The sequence below is a fragment of the Macrobrachium rosenbergii genome, chromosome 8 (assembly GCF_040412425.1).
Source record: "Macrobrachium rosenbergii isolate ZJJX-2024 chromosome 8, ASM4041242v1, whole genome shotgun sequence".
NCBI lineage: Eukaryota > Metazoa > Arthropoda > Malacostraca > Decapoda > Palaemonidae > Macrobrachium > Macrobrachium rosenbergii.
The window spans coordinates 72514119-72528831 of record NC_089748.1 but is presented as its reverse complement, the minus strand read 5'-3'; the positions used below and the strand labels follow the sequence as shown (position 1 = coordinate 72528831).

Sequence of the window (14713 nt, the reverse complement as noted above, 5' to 3'; positions counted from 1 at the left end):
TACTACATGTTCGTATTCTTTGAGAGCTAGAAGGATTGCTGTTAGTTCCTTCTGATTGATATGCCAAGTTTCTTGCTCTCTGGTCCAGGAGCCCGAGACTTTGTTGATTCCCAGAGTCGCTCCCCATCCTGAGTCCGATGTGTCGGAGAACAACACTAGGTCTGGGTTCCTCTGTTTTAGGGAAAGGCCCTCTTGCAGCTTGATGGGGTCGTTCCACCATTTTAGATATTGCCTTACAGGTTTCGAGATGGGGATGCATTGTCTCCAATTCTTTTTTCCTTGTCCCAGTTCCGATTTGAGATGGAACTGCAACGGTTAAGATTCAGTCTCCCCAAGGAGACAAACTGTTCTAGAGAGGAAAGGGTCCCCAGCAGACTCATCCATTCCCTCACCAGTATGTCACGTTTCCTTAGAAGCTCTGAAGCTTTTCTGAGGCTTGTTCCGTCCTTGATAATGACGGAAAAGCCGAAAAGTCTGACTCTGAATCCTCATCCCAAGGTATAGAATCTCTTGGGATGGAATCAGCTGGGATTTTTCTTTGTTTATTAGTAGGCCCAGTTCTTCTGATAAATGAATTGTCGTCTGAAGATCCTTCAGGCAGCATGTGTGGGAAGGGGCTCTGAGAAGCCAGTCGTCTAGGTATAAGGAGATTCTGATGCCTCTTGTGCAGCATTCCGCTACATTGTTCATCAACCTCGTGAAAACCTGAGGAGCGGTGTTTAGGCCGAAACAAAGAGCTCGAAACTGGAACACTTCTCCCTCGTGAAAGAATCTCAGATATTTCTTGGAGCTCGGGTGGATAGGGATGTGGAAATACGCATCCTGAAGATCCAATGATACCATCCAGTCGTGCTGTCTGACTGCTGCTAGGACAGATTCCGTCGTTTCCATCATTAAACTTCGTCTTTTTGAATAAAAACGTTGAGAGCACTCCACGTCCAGCACTGGTCTCCATCCCCCCCGAGCTCTTGAAACCAGGAATAAGCGATTGTAAAATCCTGGGAATTCAACGTCTTGAACTCTTTCTATGGCCTTCTTTTGCAACAGAAGAGATATTTGTTGTTGCAGAGCCTCCGATTCGTTTTCTTCTTGTATTTGGCCGAAAGGTCTATCGGTCTTGATGCTAGAGGGGCTTCCTGAGAAAGGGATCTTGGACCCCTCTTTGATCAACTGGATGGACCATGGGTCCAATCCTCTCCTCTCCCACACTTGCCAGAAGTTGTTCAGTCTGGCTCCTACCGCTGTCTGAAGGAGACTCCCATCAGACTGTTTCTTCCTTGTCTGGAGCCTCTCTTCGTTGATCTTCTACCAGCAGATCTTGAGCTTCCTCTACTGAGGGCTCTGAAACGAAAGGGCTGAGACACAGGAGCTTCTCCTCTATTCTTCCGTGTGTGGCTCGTTGGCAGTACTTTTCTAGCTGTTTCGTAATCAAGTCCTGCGTGGCCTTTTGTGCTAAGGCCGATGTGACTTCTTTTACCAGTTCTTGAGGGAACAGGTGAGCAGAAAGAGGAGCATAAAGGAGTTCTGATTTCTGAATAGTAGTTACTCCTTTGGAAAGAAAAGAGCAAAGATGTGCCCTTTTCTTTAAGATCCCTGCAGAGAAAAGTGCTGCCAGCTCGTTGGCACCATCTCTGAGAGCCTTATCCATACACGCCATTATGTGTACAAGATCCTCCGTGTCTGCATTCTTGCTGGTGTCCATCTTCTTACCCAAGGCTCCCAGGGTCCAGTCAAGAAAATTAAATGCCTCAAAGGCCCTAAAGATTCCTTTGAGAAGGTGGTCCATTTCTGACGCGGACCAAAACACCTTTGACTTCTCCATAGCTGTGCGGCGAGAAGCGTCTACTAGACTTTGAAATCCCCTGGGAAGAAGAGGGAACTCCCAGGCCAAGAGATTCTCAGTCTGGTACCAAACGCTAGATCTAGACGCTAGTCTGGCTGGGAAAAGAGAACACCGTCTGGCCCAGATCTTTCTTGGTATTCATCCAAACTTCCATCAATTTTAAAGCTCATTTGGATGAGCGAGACATAACCATCTTCGTAAAGAAGCTCGTCGACGACGTCTTTCTTAAGGTAAATTCCGATGGAGGAGAACGAGGAGTAGCTGGAATGAAGTTATCAGGAAAAAGTTCCGTGGAAACTTTCATTAGTCTCTTCAAGTCCGAAGAGGGATGTTGGTCTTTTCGCTCTTCCTCGTCCGATACGTCATCCACCGGATTGTCTGGTGAGGGAGGCAGATCGTCTTCCACATCATCCGACTGCTGCCCTGTTACCGAGTCGGCAACGTCCTCCTTTGTATATTGGAGTTCAGTTTCATGACGCTTGAAGTCCTGGCGTCCGTCATCTTGACGTTTGGCGCCCTGGCGTCCTGTTAGAGCACATTGACGTCCAGTTTCTTGACGCCTGGTGTCTTGGAGTCTATCTTCTAAAAGATTAACTTCCTGGCGTACAGCCTCATGACGCTTGACGTCCTGGCGTCCAAATTCTTGACGCCTGGCGTCCTGGAGCCCAATCTCTTGACGCCTAGTGTCTTGGCGTCCATCTTCTAACAGACCAACTTCTTGGCGTCCAGCCTCATGACGTTTGACGTCTTGGCGCCCAACCTCTTGACGCTTGGCGTCCTGGAGCCCAATTTCTTGACGCCTGGCGTCTTGGAGTCTATCCTCTAAAAAATCAACTTCTTGGCGTCCAGTTTCATGACGCTTGGCGTCCTGGCGCCGAACTCCTTGACGCCTGGTGTCTTGGCGTCCATCTTCCTGCAGATCAACGTCCTTGCGTCCAGCCACATGACGCTTGATGCCCTGTTGTCCAACTTCTTGTGTGTCCTGGTGTCCAGACGTCTGTCGTTCGCTGTCCCGCCAAACCTTGAGGTCACTTGAGAACTGGCCGCCTGTGCGACATCGGTCAAAAGCTTCCTCAGGTTGACGTACAGCGATCGGAACTTCTTGAGTAGGACAAATCTTCTTTCTATGTTCGCTGTCCCGCCGATCCCTGAAGTCACTTGAGAACTGGCCGCCTGTGCGACATCTGTCCCAAGTTTCTTCCGGGTGGCATACAGCAATCGGAGGACGAACTGTATCTTTCTTTCCTGCAGGCTGCAAGACTTGAACTAGGGAAGAGAGCTTCTGTTGCATATCTTTAATCAAGCGTAATTGTGGAGCTTCCTGCTGCTGGGGACAGACCGGGAAGCCCGCCTTCATCCATCAACTCTTCCTCAACGTCTCGTAAGGATTGTGGAGAGTGTTCCGGGGATGAGTACCAATCCGAGGGAAGGGGAGGGGCATGTACAGAGGGTAGTAATGTGTCCACCTTCTTGCTGTCAGGCGTCCTGATTGGACCTGCCAGTTTACGTCTACTTTTGGCAGGAGAGCTACCCTCGGAGTTGGAAGGAAAGCGCTCTGGGCTGCTCCAGTGGCTACACCCTGGAGCCTGAATTGTCCCTTTACGACGTCCTTCAATAGCGGGAAGTTTTCTCTTGAGAGGTCTTGATTCTGACTTAAGACGCCAGCCCTGTCTGGGACTGCGTTATCCGAAAGACGAAGAACACAACTTTACCTCGCTTTTCTATGGCGAGGTGGCGTCCTGGGAAGCGTCAACAGGCACGCTCGAGGGCGACCGCTCGGGGACTAAAACCTCTCGCCTCCCTTCGTCTTTCGACATTCCTTCTCACAGGGGTTGGTGAGCTTTTAAGAGGTCCAGGACTAGGGAGCGACAGGAAAAAGTGGCCGCACCCTCCACTGCACTTGCACTAATCTTTTCACTGAAATTTGCACTTTCAGATCTCTCATATCCGACCATAATTTCTCCCTGTCTTCTGCAAGGGATTCTACCCGTTTCCCAGGGTTTGAATGGCCGCCATCATATCCTTAAGAGTCAGTTCTTTATTACCTGTATCAGAAGGGGTTAGAAATTACCGCTACTGAGGAAGGATCAATTGGATTCTTAGAATGGGGCAAAGAAATATCTAACCCTGGCTATCCCTTGAAGAGTGAGATATAGAACTCTTGGCTCTTCTGAGCCAGTCTCTTTCAAGTTTCCTCACATAGCGACTGTAATCTAACCATTCTCTTTCAGACAGACCCAAACATTCGTCACATCTATCATCCAATTCACAACTCTTACCTCTACATTTCGCATATTGAATGGGGATCCAAAGAGGCTTTAGCAAGTCTAGTCTTACATCCCTCTCACACATTCTTACACTCGATGAAGAGTCAGACATGTTGAAATCCAAAAGAGATCCAAAAAACAAGCTAAGGTTCAAACCAATCAGTATCTGAAAGGGCTAAGAATAATCCAAAAGCAAATCCAAGAGCGGCGAAAGCCAAAGCCAAAGTGTACTTCACCAAAACAACTGAAAAAACACAGGCTTAGCGAGATTCCAGCGATGTCACGATGCGGTGGCAGGGAAGATCTGAGGAATATGTAGAATGGTTCCAGTTACCTGGGTAGAGGGCGCACAGGTGGATCACCTGACTACCTGATCGGCGATTGCCGCGAGTTTTTGAAATTCTGCCGTGACGTCAGGGACTTAAGCTATATATATAACTACCAGGTCAGTTAGATGTTTGAAATGACATTTTTATGATAAAATAAAGTTTTATTTATACTTACCAAGTAATTACATGATCAGAGCCCTCCTTCCTCCCCTCCGATGGACACATGACATAAACAGAATGAGGTTGGCTGTTAAGTTGTTCCTGGTATTCCTGTTAGTGGGCAGGACCAGTCACCAGTACCAAACTTTGAAGCATTACCCACGAATTTTTGAGTTGAGCTGTCGTGCAAGAGGAAATTATAGCTATGTAATTACTGTACAGTACTTGGTAAGTATATATAAAACTTTATTTTATCATAAAAAGGACATTTTTCCTCTATCATTGTTTACCTTCTCTCCCACCTTCCTTATTTTTAGATCAGGAGAAGTGCAGGAAGAGTGCCCAGAAGGCAGCCCTCTGCTAGAAGGCTATGAAGCATATATGCTTGTGTTGTTTGTTTGCTGAATGACAGCAGTCATTGCAACTGTGCAATGGAGCAGTGGCTGTGGATGGAGTGGGAGGAGTGAGTCATGAACTTGCTGGTGAATGACCAAAGTGCATGAGCCTGTCATGCCCAGCTGTCCATTCAGTCTTCTCATTGATGGCATTAAAATTATCTTCAAAACCAATAACGGGAGCTGTTGTGGTTTTGTGGACCACCTGATAAAGTTTGGACCTGAGAGATATCAATATGCTAGTTTTATTAATATCTCAGATGCAGTATTATCGCATAAGACTAATCCTGGATTTCAGGGGTGGGCCAGTTTTTGGGAATAGGACTCTGCATTTTGTCTGGCATGCTTGTCAAGATAATTACAGTAGGGATGATTTCATTCATGTAATGCTCTCTGTCCGATCATGTAGTTTTGGTTTACACTTGAGCCACTCCTAAATATATTGGTATGATACCATCCCTTCAAGGTAGGGTAAAGAGTGGACATTTTGGAGTCATTTCCTACTGGTGTCATTGGGGATGGAATGAGCTTCATGAAAGGTAAGTGTCTTAAGATTTTCAGACAGATATTCTTCTTTTCAGACAGATATTCTTTTCAGACAGATATTCTTCTTGACAGATATTCTTCTTTTCAGACAGATATTCTTCTTGTACTTCCTCATCTCAGCTTGAACCTTAGCTTGGTCAGTGTTTAATGAGCCTTATTGAGGTGATTCCAGCTTGTGTCCTCCTTTTGTGTAGTCCTTTGTCTTTCAAGTCCTCCCAAATGCAGTCTCTCTGTCTTCTCATAGGCCTTCTTCTCCTTTGTGCCCCTAGCGTTTCTATTTTCATGAGTATTTGTAATACTCATTAAACAACTCATTGCATAATGAATATGTATAAGACTTCTCCTACCCATGATCATTCTTTAAATGAGGAGGGGATGTCAGTCCTTGACAGAACCCTCTTTGTTCAGTTGGATGAGACAGATGCTAATAATTCAGAGCTTCCAACTGCACCAAGATGATGCTTGTTGCTCTGTTGTGGTCTCAGCAGGAGTACCAGTAGGTAGACCTCCAGCAGCTGCTAGTTAACCATCCGAGGAACTTGTCAACCAGAAAAAAACTCTGGGAACAGCTTCTCTTTCAGATTCCAAGGGAACAGCTTCTCTTTCAGATTCCGAGGTTAGGATTGTCAGTTCTTTCAATCCTCCTTTCTCTTAGCTACAGACTGAACCAAAATCTGTGCATTGAGAAGAAGCTGTCATTGTTTGCATTCAAAGACTGCAAATGACTCTTCCAGCACTGCATGAAAGGAATTCCAAGGAGGGCAGTCCAGTTGCTCCCCCCATCTTTCCACAAAGTCATCATTCATGTTAACTGTGTGCATGCACAGCGTTTTGTTGTGCTGTAACCTTTGCAGGTTGGTCTTCAATTAGTGTGTCATTTCCTCCTGACTTCATCACTAAAGCTCATGTAACAATAGTCAAGATCGTACTACTGCCTCATTTATCAGGCCACCATTATTTCTCCTTATGCAAGATGCTTCTTTGCCAAGTGAGAGCTTTTCATCTTATCTAAAGAGGATAGGACTTGGAGAGTGAATGGCTCCAAAATCTTTGCTATAAATAAGGACATGATCACACCTCCAAGGATACATCCTTCTGGGCGAGAAAAGCTGTTATTTAGGCATATGCACAGGTGTCTGCAGACAAGATTGGCCAGATTTAAGTGACTGTTCATGAGATTAACCTATTTAGCTTCAGCTTTTGTCAAAGGGAATGTTGAGTTCAAGGGCATCCTAAATACAGGTATGAGAGGGCATTGTGCCTTTGCTAATTTTACTTGTGAGAAATTGGAAACAAGGGGTGGGGTATTCATCCATCATCCATTGTGAATGTCTTGGTTGTAAGCTTCTGTGTCTTTTCTGAATTGTTTGTTGATCTTTGCACCCTGTTAAAATGTCACAGGGTACAATTTTTTACCTCATTTTATGGGCTTTTCTAGTGAGTACCTCAACAAATTGCTATGGACATGGTTCCTGACCTATTCTGTCCTTAGTGGCTTTGCTAGACCTATTGAACCTGTGTAGAAAGTGGGACTCGCCTTCTTGACCTCCTACCTAAATAATGATCAAGTTAATTATGATAGATGTCATTGTGATGAATAAAATTAAGTTTTTGTACATGCAACTTACCCGTCAGATATATACTTAGCTATAGTCTCCGACGTTCCCGACAGAAATTCAAATTTCGCGGCACACGCGACAGGTAGGTCAGGTGATCTACCATACCCGCCGCTGGGTGGCGGGAATAGGAACCATTCCCGTTTTCATGTCAGATTTTCTCTGTCGCTGGTTCGGCAACATCTGTTGTTGGTTCCTTCTGCTTTGACTTTCATTTTTCGCTTGCTGAGGATTATTTTGGACTGACCTTTGGTAGCGTATTGGATCTTTGGCTTGGCATACGCTTTGTGGACTGTTTTTGATTTGCTTTGGTATTTTCTTAAGAATGTCTGATCAGAGTATTGCACCGTGTTTCGTGTGTGTGTGAGGTCTGATTGTAAGGTGAGACTACCGAAAGCTTCGGTAGATCCTCATTCTGTGTGTTCGAGGTGTAGGGAGAATGAATGCTCTTTTGAGAACACGTGTGTTGAATGTGAGAATCTCACTGAACTGGAATGGAAGGCGTTGAACTCTTATGTGTACGCAAGTTGGAGAAGGACAGAGTTAGGAAGGCTTCTTCTAGAAGCGCTAGTAGGTCTCTTTCAGGAGGTAGATTTAGAACCTAACACTCTTCCAGATTCTCCTGTCACTCCAGTTGTTTCAGCTCCTTCACCCTTCATCGAACCTGTGGATTCGTCGTCGGAGATGGCTGCTATGAAGGCTACGATCCGCAAGATGCAGTTGCAGATGCGCTATGGAGGAAAAGAAAGTGAGAAGTGATAGTGATTTGTGCAGTGTCCCCAGTGTAGTGGAGGGGCGTCTGACCGGCTCCGCATCGGCTCCTAGGCCTAGACCTCTTCCAAACTCCCAGACCCAGTGGAGGAGGAATGTCGACAGCCGCCAAGGGGATGAAGAGCGCTCCCAACGGTCAGGCGTCCCTTTCGGCAGCCTGTTGTCGCGTCCCAGGCTGCCTTAGATCGCCGTAGAAAAGGGATCTTAAAGAAGTGTTTCTCATCTTCTGCTTCTTCGTCTCCTAAGCGTGGTTGGAGTTCGGCTGAGGAGTCGCGTCCTTTGAAGAGGACTTGGAAGGCTCCTAGAGGAGACGCTTTGGACTCTAGCCCTGAGCGCTTCCCTGAAGGCTCTCCTGTTTCTAAGAAGAGAACTCGAAGATCTTCCTCCTCTTCTTCTGGTGTTCAGAGTCCACCAAGCAGATCCTGGTAGGCCTCCAGGCTCAGTTCGCTGCTCTTGCTGGCTCTTTATCAAAGAGCTCCTCTCGTAGGAAGGATGCCTCTCTTCCCGATCAAGTCCTCCAAGAGACTCTCTTCTCCCAGCAAGTCGTCTTCTGTGAAGCGTTCTTCTCCTGTTAAAGCGCCCCTCCAGCAGCAGGCGCTCCTCTCCTTCAGGCTCTCCTCTCTGGTAGGCGCTCCTCTCCTTGCAGGCGCTCCTCCGTCCAGGCTCTCCTCTCCTGGCAGGCGCTCCTCTCCTTCCAGGCGCCCCTCTCCTGTTAGGCGCTCTTCTCCTGGTAGGCGCTCCTCTCCTGGTAGGCGCTTCTCTCCTCGGCGCTCGCCGTCTCGAATAGCGCCTCCCCCAGGCTCGCGCCATCGTCATCGTCGGTCTTCTCCTGTTGGAGATACTTTCTCCACAGTCAAACGCCCTGCCGTTCTTCGCCTCGCAAAGTTCCTCTCCAGCCTCCCTTTCGTCTGTTAGGGGCCCCTCTCCCAGCAAGGGCTCCTCTTCCGTTCGAGCTTCTTCTTCTGTCAGGCGCCAGTCAGCTTCGAGGCGCTTTCTCCGGATCGTCGTTCTCCAGTGGACAAAGGCTCCTCTCCTTCTAGGCGCTCTTCTTCTGGCAAAGTGCCCTTCTACTTCTAGACGTTCTCCTCCTCCTTCTGGCCTGGAGGCGTTATCAGAGACGAATCCCCTAAGGATATCACCATTTCCGATTACAAGAGGTTGACAGCTCTTCTGGTTCAGGAGTATGGAGATTCCCTCAAGCCTGCTTCTCCTCCTTCTCCTGGTTCAATGCTCTCGAGCACCAAGGCATGAAATCTTCCTCTTTTGTTAAGATCGTCCTACGATCTCCATGAAGAAAGCGCTTAAAGGTTTGGAGAGTGGCTCTCTTCAAAGAAGGATGCAGGCAAGACTGTCTTCTCCTTGCCTCCCTCTAGGCTTTCGGGAAGAGCTGGAATGTGGTACGAGACTAGGGAGCCGATGGGGTTAGCTCTCCCCTCTTCTGCTGGCTCAGATTTTTTCTTCGCTGGTGGATTCTTCCAGAAGACTCTCCTTAATTCGGCCAAGGCTTCTTGGGGACTTTGTGAACTGGACCATTTCCTCAAGGGCCTTTTAGAGCGTGCTGGAAGTTTTCAACTTCATGGACTGGTCTCTTGGGGCCTTAGCCAAGAGGAGTCTTGAAGAGGATTCAGTCAGTATGGAGGACCTCAGCAGTGTTTTGTCTTGCTTGGACAAGGCTGTGAAGGACGGTTCGATGGAGATCGCTGCCCTGTTCGGCACTGGCCTTCTTAAGAAGAGGTCAGTATTCAGCTCTTTCCTCTCCAAATCGGTCTCTCCTCCCAGAGGTCTTCCTCTTGTACGCTCCTTTGTCTAGCCATCTTTTCCCACAAGAGACTGTGAAGGAGGTCTCGTTCTTTATCTGAGAAGGCTTCTCAGGATCTGCTGGCTCAGTCGTCGAAGAGGATGAGACCTGCTGCTCCAATTGCTAAGAAGAGGCCCCTTTTCAGGAGCCCTTTCGTGGATCCAGGTCTATTAGGAGGCGTAGACCTGAGAGAAGATCTAGGCCTTCAGGACTCCCTTCCAGGAAGTCCAAGTGAAAATCAAGTCCTCCAGACTCCAGTAGGTGCCAGACTTCTAAAGTTCGCCAAGCCTGGGCACAGAAGGGGCGGGACGAATGGTCCCTATCTGTTTTGAGGAAGGGGTACCTCATTCCCTTCTTTTCGAAACCTCCCTTTGACAACAACTCCGAGGAGTTATCGCCAGATACAAGGATCCCTGTCGCGGAGGCAAGCCCTTCTGCTAGCAGTTGAACAAATGCTAGAAAAGGCTGCCATAGAACCGTGCAAGATCTTCACTCCCCGGGATTTTACAACCGTCTTTTTCTTGTTCCAAAATCCTCGGGAGGGTGGAGACCGGTCTTGGGCGTGAGCTCCTGAACTCTTTAAATCAGAAGAAGAAGTTCTCTATGGAGACGACGTCTTCAGTTCTGTCGTCTCTTCGTCCAAGGAGATTGGATGGTGTCCCTGGACCTTCAGGATGCTTACTTCCACGTTCCCATCCATCCCTCCTCCAGGAAGTTCCTAAGGTTCATGGTAGACGGCAGAACCTTTCAGTTCAGGGCTCTGTGCTTCGGACTCTCCACAGCTCCCCAAGTGTTCACGACCATTCTCAGGAATGTAGCTCACTGGTTGCACTTGGAGGGGTGGGATTTCCTTGTATCTCGACGACTGGCTCATTCGGTCCAGTTCAAAGAACCGTTGTCTGGAGGACCTTTCTCGGACTTTAAACCTGGTCCAGTCACTAGGACTTCTTGTAAACCTCGAGAAGTCTCAGATGATTCCTCAGCAGGAAATTGTCTACCTGGGGATTCAGATGGATTCTCGGGGTTTTCTAGCTTTTCCTCCCTGGAAAGAAGGGAACGCTGCCTTCAAAAGGTGACAGACTTTCTAGAGAAAGACAGTTGTTCATGAGGAATGGATGAGTCTGCTGGGGACCATTTCCTCGCTGGAACAGTTCGTTTCTCTGGGAAGGCTTCACCTCAGACCTCTCAGTTCTTCCTGAAAGAATCTTGGGATCGGAAGTCCCAAGACTTGTCGGATTCCTTCCACATCTCATTTCAAGTAAAGGAACATCTCCGGTGGTGGTTAGACCCAAAGAAGCTGGGTCTAGGAATTCCTCTACAACCACGAGCCCTCGCCTAGTGTTGTTCTCAGACGCCGCGGAGTCGGGTTTGGGAGCGACACTAGGCTCGGAAGAAGTGTCAGGCACCTGGGACACGGATCAGAGGGCCTGGCACATCAACATGAAAGAGCTGGTAGCCATTCATCTAGGCTCTTGCCAGATTCAGACTTCTGGTCAAGGGATCAGTAGTTCTAGTCAATTCCGACAACACCACAGCCCTGGCTTATATCAGGAAGCAAGGAGGGACGCATTCCTTCTCCCTGTACATTGCAGCAAGGAACCTTCTGTTGTGGGCGGGGGAGAGAAACATCGTTCTCCTCACCAGATTTGTTCAGGGAGAAAGGAATGTGAGAGCGGATCTGCTCAGCAGGAAAGACCAAGTTCTTCCCACGGAATGGTCCCTTCATCAGGAGGTTTGCGAAAGGCTGTGGTTCCTGTGGGGGAGACCTCATATAGACCTCTTTGCAACCCATTGGAACAAGAGGTTGAGAACTACTGCTCCCAATCTCGGACCCCCAGAGCAGTAGCAATAGACGGCCTTCTCCTAGATTGGGACAGGTCTAGACGGCTACGCTTTTCCCCCGTTCAAGATAATTGGGGAAGTAATAAGGAAGTTCATTTCGTCGTCAAGGGCACCAAGCTCACCCTGATCGCTCCGTTTTGGCCATCCAAGACTGGTTCACAGAGGTACTGGAATGGATGATAGACTTTCCCAGGTCGCTCCTCTCAGGAGCGATCTTCTCAAACAGCCCCACTTCGACAGATATCACAAGAATCTTCCCGCTCTAAAACCTAACTGCCTTCAGACTGTCGAAGGACTGGTTAGAGCGAAAGGATTTTCGCACAAGGCTGCGAGGGCTATCGCCAGAGCCAGAAGATCTTCACCTTGCGCCTCTACCAGTCGAAGTGGGAAGTCTTTAGGAGATGGTGCAGGATCTAAGAAAGTGTCCTCTTCCAGTACCTCTGTAATGGAGATTGCTGGATTTCCTTCTCTACCTAAGGGAGCAGTGCAACCTGGCGTGTTTCCACCATAAAGGGGTATAGGAGCATGCTGTCTTCAGTCTTTAGACACAGAGGTCTGAACATCTCGGATAATAAAGACCTTTCACGACCTTATAAGGTCTTTTGAAACTTCTAAAAATAAGTCCCCTAGACCTCCCAGCTGGAATTTGGACGTGGTCCTAAAATTCTTAATGTCAAACAAGTTTGAGCCTCCTCAACGATCTGCCTCTTTCAGGGATTTAACCAGAAAATCGCTGTTTCTTTTCGCTCTTGCTTCTGCCAAAAGAGTGATGAATTACAAGCTTTAGAAGGTTCTGTAGGCTTTAAGAAGGACTCTGCAATCTGCTCCTTTCAGCCTCTCTTCTTAGCAAAGAATGAGAACCCTTCAAAACCTTGGCCTAGGAGTTTTGAGGTCAAAGGACTCTCCGATCTTTCAGGACAGGAGCTAGAACACACACTCTGTCCAGTAAGAAGTCTTAGACATTATTTGGAGAGAAAGAAACAGCTCAGAGGTAACATTGAAAGTCTTTGGTGCTCTGTCAGGGATCCTTCAAGAGCAATTTCCAAGAATGCCCAGGCTTTCTTCATTAAGGATATTATCAAAGAGGCTCATCTTTCATGTAAAGACGAACATTTTCAGCTCCTAAGAGTTAATGCTCATGAGGTGAGAGCCATTAGCTACTTCTCTAGCTTTCCACAAGTCTTGGTCCCTCCAGTCTATTGTGGACTCTACATACTGGAGATGTAACTCAGTGTTTGCTTCTCATTATTTGAGAGATGTTCGTGTGACATATGAGAAGTGCTTCTCTCTAGGAGCTTACGTATCCACGGATTCGGTGCTGGGTCAAGGAGCTGAAGCTAATCCTATTTAATTTAGTGTTATTTTTAATTGTTTGTTGTGTTTTTATGGTTGGTTGAAAAAGAGTGTTGAAAGGCTCTCTCTCTTTTCATCTCTTATCACTAACAAGGTTAGAAGCTTGGTCAGGTGGTCAGGTTTGGTTGTTAGCTCCTTTGTATTTTTATTACCTAGCTCTGTCATGTAAGAGGATAGCCCCCATTGATATGATTCAGGTAGAGGCTCTGTCTTGTAAGTGGGTTAATCCCCATTGACACGATCCATAACAGGCTCTGTCATGTAAGTGGGTTTTTCCCCATTGATATGATCCAGAAGGGCTGTCAGTCTTAGGTCACTTCCTCGCTGAAGCTCTTGAGGCATGCAGACTCATAGACAGTATCCATGAAGTCTTCTGCCCAATCAGGTAAGAACCATGGTTTTTGTTTATTCCTACAACATATGTTGTTTTCCCGTTTTAGTTCTTAGCTGTCTCTTGCCCTCCTCCAGGGTGCCAATCAGCTAAGTATATATCTGACGGGTAAGTTGCATGTACAAAATGATATTTTTATGATAAAATAAAGTTTTGTACATACTTACCCGGCAGATATATCTGACACGGCCCGCCCAGCCTCCCCTCAGGAGACAGGTGGAAGAGAAAATCTGACATGAAAACGGGAATGGTTCCTATTCCCGCCACCCAGCGGCGTGGTATGGTAGATCACCTGACCTACCTGTCGCGTGTGCCCAAATTTGAATTTCTGTCGGGAACGTCGGAGACTATAGCTAAGTATATATCTGCCGGGTAAGTATGTACAAAACTTTATTTTATCATAAAAATATCATTTTTACAACACCAAAGAAAATTTTTTCATATTCATACCAACTCATCAGTCATGAGCAAATTTCCATTTCTCAGTCTCCTCTTTCTTGCTGTCACAGTCTTTTTACATGAAAGAGCAGTTAAGGTAGTTACTCTGGCTGTGGCCAAGAGTTAGAGGGTTTCATTATTGTCCCTCTTCATTTTAGAATTAAGAAATTAGATGTACTATTGATCTTTAGGTCGTCAGGGTGTAATAATAAAACATTCAGACTTTTTGGCCAAGGATATACCAACCAGTGGGTTGGAGGTATGGCTATTGTACATATTTGACATTTAAGACTTAAGAAGATAATTAGTGGTGGAATCAACACTGCAAATAAGGCTAATTAAGGTTGATGGTTTTATTTAGAAAAATGTATTTTATCTTAGATAAAATTTATTTGTCAGACCTCAAACATGAATAAAATGCAAATTGCATTATGCTGTGTAATATTGAGAATATAAAAACAAATGTCTAGAATACAAGTCTTCTTGATTGTTAAGGTTGTTAATTGTTTTATTTTTGCAGGAAAATTCAGTGGTTTATATCTCAGATATAAGTAGTTATTGCTTGGTATTATTAAGTTGTCTACAGACTTGTAATTTCACATTCACTTTGTCCAACTTAGATAAATTATGAATTAACTATAGGTATAGTTAGAAACATATAGTACAATGTAATTAACAAAACGGCTGAGTGTGATAGTATTATCTTTAAAAAAATATGACAATTTTCAATTCTAGGGTAGCATATGAAGAGAAGCACTTGTATTCAGGTCATTCAAGTTATGTGACAAGCGTGTGTGCCATACTTAATGACAGCAGTCATCCAGAGGGTCTTGTTGCCACAGGGTCACGTGATACCACTATTCTTGTATTCAGTTTGAATGGTGGTCAACCAGTGCATACATTAACTGGGCATGCAGATACAGGTAAGAGCTATAGAAGGTTTATTTAATTTTATAAAGTTTAAA

The 14713-nt window shown here is 46.3% G+C and overlaps 1 protein-coding gene across 3 annotated transcripts in view; it reads left to right on the top strand.

Annotated features, from left to right (window-relative positions):
• Positions 1 to 14713, top strand: part of Plap (phospholipase A2 activator protein) — a 108356-nt gene that overhangs the window by 29630 nt on the left and 64013 nt on the right. For all 3 annotated transcript variants that reach the window (XM_067108011.1, XM_067108012.1, XM_067108013.1), the window contains exon 3: positions 14484 to 14671. In XM_067108011.1, the coding sequence (XP_066964112.1) occupies positions 14484 to 14671 (188 nt within the window). The remainder of the gene's footprint in view (positions 1 to 14483; positions 14672 to 14713) is intronic.